This window comes from Halyomorpha halys, unplaced genomic scaffold, assembly GCF_000696795.3.
Source record: "Halyomorpha halys isolate HHAL.00 unplaced genomic scaffold, Hhal_1.1 Scaffold24.1, whole genome shotgun sequence".
NCBI lineage: Eukaryota > Metazoa > Arthropoda > Insecta > Hemiptera > Pentatomidae > Halyomorpha > Halyomorpha halys.
Window position 1 is genome coordinate 1,136,897 of NW_027107648.1, and position 10,044 is coordinate 1,146,940.

Below are 10,044 nucleotides of genomic sequence, written 5' to 3' on the forward strand. Positions count from 1 at the left end.
GATTTTTATGTTTTTATTTTAAGTCTATTTATAATATCTGCGTAATGTGTATTTAAGTGTTTAGTGTCAGTTTTATAGTTAAATAGTTTTATAAAAAAATGTATGTATTTTTTCGACGAGTGCCGAACAGGACTGACATTAATTTGCTCACAGTTGATGACTGCAATATTATTCCTGTTATTGAAACTGCTCAGGAATTGTTCTACAACTTTACTAACTCATTCTATACATTTTTAATTGTTTAAAAAAAAAAATTATAAATGCTTTGAAATTATAAAGATGATGGTCAGGGGTATGGTAAAAATATCACAAAAAATAGTTAACAACTATTTATCAGCTGATGCTTCGTCCCGCTTAGTACAGCTTCATCTGGACTAAAAAGATACAAAAACAACTACAAATATTTTATTGATTGGAGAGGTTTGTCGTCGGGGGGTGCGGTCAGCAAAGAACAACATTAATAAAGAAAACAATATTTATTTATTTTATGCCGACGTTTTAAAATAATATAATTATATAATTAATATTATATAAAATATTTTAACATAGGATAAGATACAAAAAGGTAAATTAAGGGAGGATTAAAAATATGTAAATATAAGTGAAAAGAAAATTATTTACAAATGAAGAAAAAGAAGAAATAAAAATAGTATTAATATAAAATACACAATGTTATGAACATAAAAAAATTATGTAAACTATTAGGTTATTAATGAATTATTATATACCTAATATAAATACTTAAGTTTACAGATTGGAATAAAATGTTTATTGGGGATCCTTCAGTCTGCCTTGAAACAAACCTTTTACTGTTGGTCCAAAGGAAACATTATTTATCTTATATCTATAATATTTACTTATCTTTACTGAAAATCTTGACATTAGTCCTTCAAATTGCTTATCATTACGATTAATGCATCGATGAGTGCTGAATAGGACTTTACTATACTTAACTGATTGTATTTTGTGACGGTGTCTTTAAGAATCTGTTGTTGTTGAAATTGTTTCAATTAATCATGCTATGGAACTGATTATCAGATTATGAAAATCTTAAATTATATTTTGTTTGTATATAAATATTAGTCCTTCCAATCGCTTATCATTGTGAACAGTGAATTGATGAATACTGAACAGTAGAGAAGAATATTAAATATATTCTTCTGTAGATACCAAAACAAATAGTTTAGTGTGTAGCCTGCACTGCACAACCTTAATCAAATTCTGCCATTTGATTGGAAAGATTGCTTATGTTTATTTTAGAACATCGGCTTGATCAAAAAGTGTCGACATTAGTCCTTCAAATTGCTTATCATTGCCATTAATGCATTGACGAGTGCCGAACAGGGCTGACATTAAACTGTTCACAATTGATGACTGCAGTATCATATCTGTTATTGAAACTGATAAGCAATTGTGATCTACAATTATAATAATTTATTCTGTAAATTCTTAATTGGTTATGAAAATATCTGTTTTTAAAAATACAACATAGATTACAAACTGCATAGATTCTACAACTTCACTAGCTCATTCTGTACATTAATTATTTTTTAAAATTAGAAATACTCTTGTGTACAGATAGGACAAAAAAGTTTATTGTGACTCCTGCAATTTACTTTACCAAACGTTTTATTGTTCTTTAAAGGAAATATTATTTATTTTAACTTTAGAATATTATTTCTCTTCGTTAAATATCTTGACATTAGTCCTTCAAATTGCTTATCATTGCGATTAATGCATTGACGAGTGCCGAACAGGACTGACATTAAACCGGTCATAATTGACTACTGCAGTATCATTCATTTTATTGAAACTGCTCAGTTATTGTGATCTACAACTTTAATAATTCATTGTGTTCATACTTTATTGTTTAAATATTAACCATATACTTCTGTCGGGATCAAAACATTAAGTTTAATGTGTACTCTGCACTTAGTACATGTTAAATGTTTCCGAAAATTATTAATACTGCTGTGTATAGTCCAAAACAAAAACTCTGTTACTGTTGATTTATAGGAAGATTATTTATCTTACATTTATACAATTTACTTTTCTTTGCTGAAAATCTTGACATTAGTCCTTCAAATTGCTTATCATTGCGATTAATGCATTGACGAGTGCCGAACTGGACTGACATTAAACTGCTCACAATTGAGGACTGCATTATCATTTCTGATCCTGAATCTGCTCAGCAATTGTGATCTACAACATTACTAACTAATTCTGTACATTGATTATTTTTAAAAATTATAATTACTCTTGTGTGCAGATCAGGACAAAAAGTTTGTTTTTGATTCTTTAGTTTGCTTTAACAAATCTTTTACCATTGGTTTATAGGAAAGATTGCTTATCTTATATTTACAATACTTACTTTTCTTTGCTGCAAAACTTGACATTAGTCCTTCAAATTGCTTATCATTGCGATTAATGCATTGACGAGTGCCGAATAGGACTGACATTAAACTGCTCACAATTGACGACTGCAGTATCATATCTGTTATTGAAACTGATGAGCAATTGTGATCTACAATTATATTAATTTATTCTGTAAATTCTTAATTGGTTATGAAAATATCTGTTTTTAAAAATACAACATAGATTACAAACTGCATACACTAATTTTTTTTTTTTTTAATTTTACATTCCACACAAACTCACCAAATGTATGTGGCATTTCTGGAACAATTCAGTATTCTTTTTATTTTAGAGTTGCAGATAATTGTTGTTAAAAAGTGATCCCTAGTTAAATAATTTCATTCAACAAGAATCTTCATTGAATGACATTTACTCTTTATTTATTTCATCATAATATTATGAATCATTGTGTCACAAAAGTAAAATATAAATATATAGGTCTTCATCAGGGTTAAAAGTCGAAGCATACAAAGAACGTAGAGTCAAAATAAGAGTGATGTAAAAAAATATTTTGGCATTAGTGAATAAAATAGGCTAAATATTATTGATTAGTTTGTTATTTTTTATATATCCTTATTGTTTGAATAAATAAATTTTATCCTATTTAGTCTCGAAACAATATTTATTTATTTATAAGTCTGACGTTTTGGCCAAATTGTCTGACTGAATCGATTCAGAATTGAGTTTAAAATTAGAAACAAATTGGTGTATGCAGTGTTTCATCTGTTGAATTTTTAAAAATTTAGTCACTGGGGAGGTTTATTAAGTAATATATTACTTTGAATCTGTTATAATCAATTTTTTTATTTTTATTGAATTATATTTATTTGTATGATTGACAATGATAATAAGAGATGTGAGGTTTATAATACTTTTAAAAAAATACATATTCAAATAAATAAAACTAGTTGGATAAAAGTTTTGATTTAAAAATTATTCACAAAAATATTTTTCTATTTCAGCTAATTCTTCTGAAGGCTTCAATGAAGTGAAAACCGAGACTCCTGACAGTAAGTACCTTTATTTATTTATTTTTTAATGTTTATACTGAAGAGTAATAATACAATCTGAAACAATTTTGATATTTTATTTTACATCATGAGTGGCGCTCTCTGTTAGGGCAGTAATGAAGTTGTTAGTTCTTCCACTCACTCATCGATAGTGTCATTATAGCATTCCCCCTCCTAGAAGATGTCTTAATTATATAAAAAAAAATTCAGTGATTACCTTGTAATATTTTATTTTACACACATGATGTCTGTGTAATATTTTATTTTACATATAAGGTGGGATTATACAAATGAGAATAATAAATGGGAATTATACATTATACATGTAAATTTCAGTTATGGAATTTGAGTGATGAGTAGTACCTTTAAATGAAAAGTTGTATAATTTGTAAAATGGGCATCGGTAGGGGGTATTCCCCTAGTAAAAGACTTAAAGATGATTAAATTTAAGTTACATCATCATCATAATTGGTGCTACAGCCCATTTCTGAGCTGGGGCCTCCTCTAGTGGCTTCCACTGTAACTCTCCAGTTTCAGATTCCCAGAAGGACCCGGGAATCCATTGATACAGCATCTGATCATTTCATGTTCCACATGGCCTCCCTACTCTTTTCTTTCCATGTAGTTGCTCGGATAGGACTTGGATGTCATCGCTCGTCACATTACTCGCTCATATCGGACTCTACCCAACCTTATAAACTTGACATCATTGTCTCCGTACAAAGCCGATAGCTCCACGTTCTTCCTTCTTCTCCATACGTTTCCCTCTCTAATAGGTCCAAATATTTGTAGTCTTGCTTCATCAGCTTTAGTGAAGGCCCAAGCCTTGGATCCGTATGTGACTAAGGGACATTCAGAGCAATCTGCTTCTGAAATATCTTGCCAGGCAAAAGCAGCATCTGCTGGCAGCAGCGATCCTTCTGCTAATCTCCTGAGAGATATTGTTTTGGCTGTTCACTTCAGTTCCCGGGTCTATGGAACACAGCTCACCCTCTCGAACTTGAATGAACCTGCATCAAATGTTCCAATTCCTGGTCTACATCCTCCAGCTCTCAAGTACTTTGTCTTGTTCTCATTAACTATAAGACCCAGTTTTCTTACAGTACCCTCCATTGCAAAAAATGACTCAGGCTTCATTCCTATTGGGTAATAATGTCGAAATCGTCGGCATATCCAAGTAACTGGACTGTGCTGTTAAATATAGTGGCATGAAGTTGAATACCTGACTCGCGAACAGCCTTCTCCTCTGAAAAATTAAAAAGAAGACTTGCAAGAGCATCGCCTTGTCTCACACCACAATTAATGTCGAAGGAGTCTGATAAGTCATGACTGATGCGAACAACACATTTTGAACCAGTCATAGTCATCTTCACCAATCATAAGAGTTTTATGTAACGTTCATTTCTTCTAGGGCCTGGTAGAGTTCTGGACAGGATATGCTGTCGTAGACAGATTTAAAGTCCACGAAGGGAGGATGAATGAAAGCCCCACTTTCTTTACATTTCTCTAGTATCGTAGAGTGAATATTTGGTCTAAATTTAAGTTACAATAAAATAAATATACATTCGCACCTATGTACAGTATTTCCAATCAGCCTTGAGAACTGAACAAAGCTTTGTCACTATCATGTGGAAGGCAAAGCGGGGCCTCCAAGAGATTCCTGCACTTCTCTCCTAGTTATGTTGCTGGATTTTATAAATTTAGAAAATAAAAAGTGGAAATTTGTAATTCCTATGGCCAGTTTTTCTTTAAATGTTCAGACTTATTCAGATTATTATTATTTAAGATTCATTTATTATTATTTAAGAATTATTCTAATTTAAAGCCTTAAATTAATTTTTACAGTGTTCTAATTGATATTGCTGTGGCTTAAAATAATCGACAAACATTTTTTAATACATTTTTTTTCTAGCCACTGCAATATCTATCAATTATTGAATTGGTTCGTTTACATTCTTTTCCTTTTCTGGTATTTCATGGTGATGCATTCGGTTATAAGGGAAACATGTATTTATGTGTAAACATACACAATAATTTTTTTTTTTTTTTAATGTGAATAATTTGGCAGATATGAGGCATTGTATTCCAAAACCAACCATTCTGTTTTTTTGACAAAATAAAATCATTTCTTCCTATAACACTTAATTAAATCACATGTTATTGAATTGTTTTCGAAAAAAAAAAAAAAAATTGAACTTGGCTAGTTTTGGAATGCAGCGTTGTTTATTTGTATTGAAATAATTGTTGAATTAAAGATTATAGTTGTTTTTTTAGGAATTGACAATCTTCCATATTTTTCTCCCTATTATGGATTATGTTGAATCTAAACTTATTAGATGATGTGTTCAAAATTTATTATTTATGATTTATAAATCTAATGCAGCCCTTAATTTTTATTTATTGATCATTTATTGTACTTTATGTATTTTTTTTCTTGTGCATTGACAATTTTATGGAATTAACAGGATATCCAGCTTGTCCAGGACAGTTATTGTGCTAGTGTTCTATTGTTTATTAAATCTTATATTGCTTTGTAACCTTTCAAAAATATGTGTTGTTACTTTGATAACTAATTAGTGTTTTTGGGTATAAGTTTTGTTATTGTTTGAATTTATCTTTTATTAATATTATGTTGAATTAGTTGTCATTTCCTTTTGAGTCCAATAGCATTGCCATGGAAAAAAAAATTAATTATTTTATTATAGTCGAAGAAGAGCTCGCTCGCATGGAAATGGAGGAGGAGAATGAAGATGTTAAAAGCTCGGATATTGTCGTGATGAATCGTAAGTTTCATTTTTCTAGTCCAATGCCTTCTTTATTTTTAACAGTTTGACATTACTATTTTGTTTTGAATGGGTAGAATACTTATTTGATAATATTTCTTATATATTTTTTGTCTGATCTGATAGATTTTTTTTATAAATTTTGAATTGCTGATGGATTATGTTTTTGTCTTTTTCAGCACCTCTTTTGGAAGATGATAGCGTGGTCGTGAAGAGTGAAGAAGGTAAGGGCATAAAATATGTCTTTGTCATCTTTAGTATTTTATTTCTGGTCTTTTTTGATTTACTTGCTTCTTTGCCTTTTACTTTATTTTTATCTTATATTACTTCTGATGTGGCTTTTTCCTAACTCCTTGGGATTGCTTATTGATGTGTACTGTTGTCATAATGTTAACCTTCGCCAGTTAGTTATATTTTGTAGGGTCACTCACCAGATTTCAGTTATCCCAGATGACAGTATTCTATCATTAAAGCTGTGGTATGCCTCTTCTCCTGGTCTGGCAGAGCTTTCTGTCCAGTAACTTTCTCAGAATCCTTTCATCTGGCATTCTGGTAATGTCTCCAGTGCAATGTGGTCTTCCTAGCTTAATGTACCTCATCACCTCTGCACTCCTTTACAGATTACAAATCTCCCAGATGTTCCTCTTTCTCCTGTTCACAATGATTTTACTGGTCTAGATATGCTACCGATAATCTTCTTTGGTATGATCCCATTGAAAGATGAGGATCCCTATTCCATGCTTGTGAAGTTCCAGGTCTCCAATCTATAGGAACTGATCAGATAAGAGTCATTTAGGGCATGTGATGGCTGAACTTCTAAGGTCTTTGCTGAAATCATAACACCAGGACCCTGTTTCATAATAAAGTACAAACTAATACTATTAGTCTTGTAGATTTATCTTAATTCAATTATACAGACTTCTACAATAGTAAATTGTACTTTAGCATTTTTAATTCCTGTGATATCACTAATAGTCATCCCTATCATGAAAAAAATAAGTATTTGTATTATTACCACACTAATTTCTACACTTGTACTATGAACTAATACTATAAGCTTTGATTATGAAACAGGGCCCTGTTGGGCTTCACGATTTGATGGCTGGTTTTTGAGAGAATCCCATAACTACCATAAATTATGATAAACAAAACACTTTTGTTTTCTTTTGAATTTATTTATTAACTCCTTTTGATCACTTTATTATTTCATTGAACATGAAATATATACTGCTGATGATTACATTTTCTAGTATTCATTCGGCTCAGTTATTCAGTTAAGTGAATATAGTGCTTTCTCTTCTTCGTAGGTTTTCTATGGAATTTTTCCTTATTCATATTTGAGCTGCTTAATGTAATGTATTTTAAAATGCTTGTTTATTTTGCATTTGATAACTTTATATTTAATTGAACATATAATGCAAGATTACAATTTTTAATCTGCTAATCATTTAATTTTTTAATATTCATTTGACTTGTTATTCAGATTAGTGTATTTGGGACTGCTTTTCTATGAATTTTTTTTTAGATATTAAATGTAATGTATTTTTTAAAATACATGCTTGCTATTTATATATTATTATCATATTATTTCTATCTTTACAAGTAATAAATTAATAATAATAAATTAAAGTCTCATGGATTAAAACTGAAATGTATAATCTCTTGAGTAAAATATTATATTATAAACTAATATTCTTTTGTTTGTTATTTCTGTTTAATCATTTGGTTCATTTTATTGTAAATATATATTGACAATTTTGTTTCTTTATTTTTCTATGCTCAATGTGATGTTAAATTCACTTTTTTTTTTTTTTTTTGTTAATCTTTCAGAGGATGACGGATATAATATAAATGAAGGGACTGTAATTCCTCCCCCGAACGGTGAGTGATAGTGTGATAATTATCTTTTTGTAGCTTTATTGAATAAAAATGTTAGCTTATGGCCAATAATTTTGTTCCAATAGCTGAGATTTTTTAACACATGTCAATATATTTTTTATAACTTTTCCAACCAGTTTAATACTTTTTATTTTTATAATTCCTAAATGACTCTCTATTTTTATACTTTCAAATTTATTTAATAATGAAAATCAGTACAATTGAGTTAAATCTTATCGGATACATTTGCATTTACTAAAAGAAATAATCAGTTATGAACAAAACTTAGTATAGGTTGATATTAATTGGAAGAACTTAACCAATTTCAATAAATAATCCTAGTGAGTCATTTTCCATTCAACATTTTTTATTAAAAGAAGATCGCTGATTGACCGTGTGTATTAATAAATAGAATATGGTCCGGGTGTGGTCAAATAAAACTCAAATAGTAATAACTATTTTAATTGAGCCAACGTTTCGCCCCACGTTGCAGGGCTTCATCAGGGCTAAAAAGATACAAGCAACTAACATAAGTAAAAAGTAAATGAAAAATTACAAGGGTAGAAAATGAAACATAAAAATTAAATAAGAAAAATAAAAGGTTATAAACATAAATGAAAACGGAAATAGTAACAGATAAAAAGAAGAAATATAAAAGAAAGTACAAACTAAGAGATGATAGAGAGGATAAGAATTTTCTGGATTTTCAATTTATTTTTTATTAAAATTTGTTGACAAAAAAAATTGATACCTTAATGCTTTGCCCCCATCTTCAGGATTTATACTTCTATTTTTCCTTTGACCTATGTATCCTTGTTCCTACAAAACTAGGCTCCCATAGTACATTAAATCAAAAAGAGGAGGTGATTTGTTCAAAAAGTATGTTACAGAGATGACGGGATTATCGGAAGGCAATTTTTTTAATTATTTTTTTCTTTCCATAACTTCAATTTTTTAATTGTTATTAAATTAATATATTCATATTTCTATGCATTATATAACTTCATTTTTTTTTTATTTCCTTGATTATGTTATTCTACTTACATATTTAATTATCTATATAAACTTTGTATTTTCCACTTCTTCCATCACTTTATTTATTTTTTAAAATTTTCATTCTGTGTAATTATTTACTAGTATCATTCTGTTTATGTTTTCCCTATTTTTTTTTTTTTTTTTTTTTTGTGTTCATTGGTTGTTATCTTGCTGTTTGTTCTTAGCCCTGATGAAGGCTGGAATACTCTGGCTGAAACGTTGGCATTATTAAATAAGTTCTCTCAACTTATTTCTGCTATTTACTGACCTGACCGCACCCCAACTATTTTCTCCTCATACCTACTATCTACTTAATTTATTGTTGTGTATATTTCTAAGTTTGTTTAGTATTATTTTCTTTATGGTTTCTGAATTAAGGTTGTTAGCTCGTTTTGTTTTTCAGCCTTGACGAAGGCCTGAAATTCAGATCGAAACTTTGGCACAAATAAATAAGTTTTGTTTATTTGTGTATTTTTGCTGACTGCACCCGCGACCATCTCATATTAATCTACGGCCAAATATTAACACCTTAAAAATTAATTAATGAATGAAATTGTATTATTAATTAGTTTAGTATATTATAAATATCATAACCTATTAAACATTAAAACAGAAGGTTCTGTGTTGATATTAATTACCAATATGTTTGTTTTCAGTCCCTGAAGGAGATGAAGTTCCAACAATAAAGAGCGAGAGTGAAGAAGAGCAACGTAAGTTGAAATTTTTTTTAGCTATCTATGAACTTAAGAGTTTCAATTTATGGTGTTAGTTTTTTCAACATGTCAATTTATATATTGCGATATGCTACTTGAGTGGGTGTAAACAAAACCAAATATTTATGAAATTTAACTTTATTAGGAATTAAAATGTAGTTTTTACTGTTTGAGTTCTTTTGAGGCTCATGATTAGTAGTTTCTTTTACT

General features: G+C 29.4%; 1 protein-coding gene across 1 annotated transcript in view; it reads left to right on the top strand.

Moving 5' to 3' along the window:
* LOC106682627 (enolase-phosphatase E1) overlaps positions 1-10,044 on the top strand; it is a gene marked incomplete in the record, with an annotated part of 62,639 nt that overhangs the window by 12,308 nt on the left and 40,287 nt on the right. The window contains 5 exon segments of the mRNA XM_067046027.1: positions 3,378-3,425; positions 6,131-6,208; positions 6,388-6,432; positions 8,039-8,089; positions 9,778-9,831. Coding sequence (XP_066902128.1) covers positions 3,378-3,425; positions 6,131-6,208; positions 6,388-6,432; positions 8,039-8,089; positions 9,778-9,831 — 276 coding nt within the window.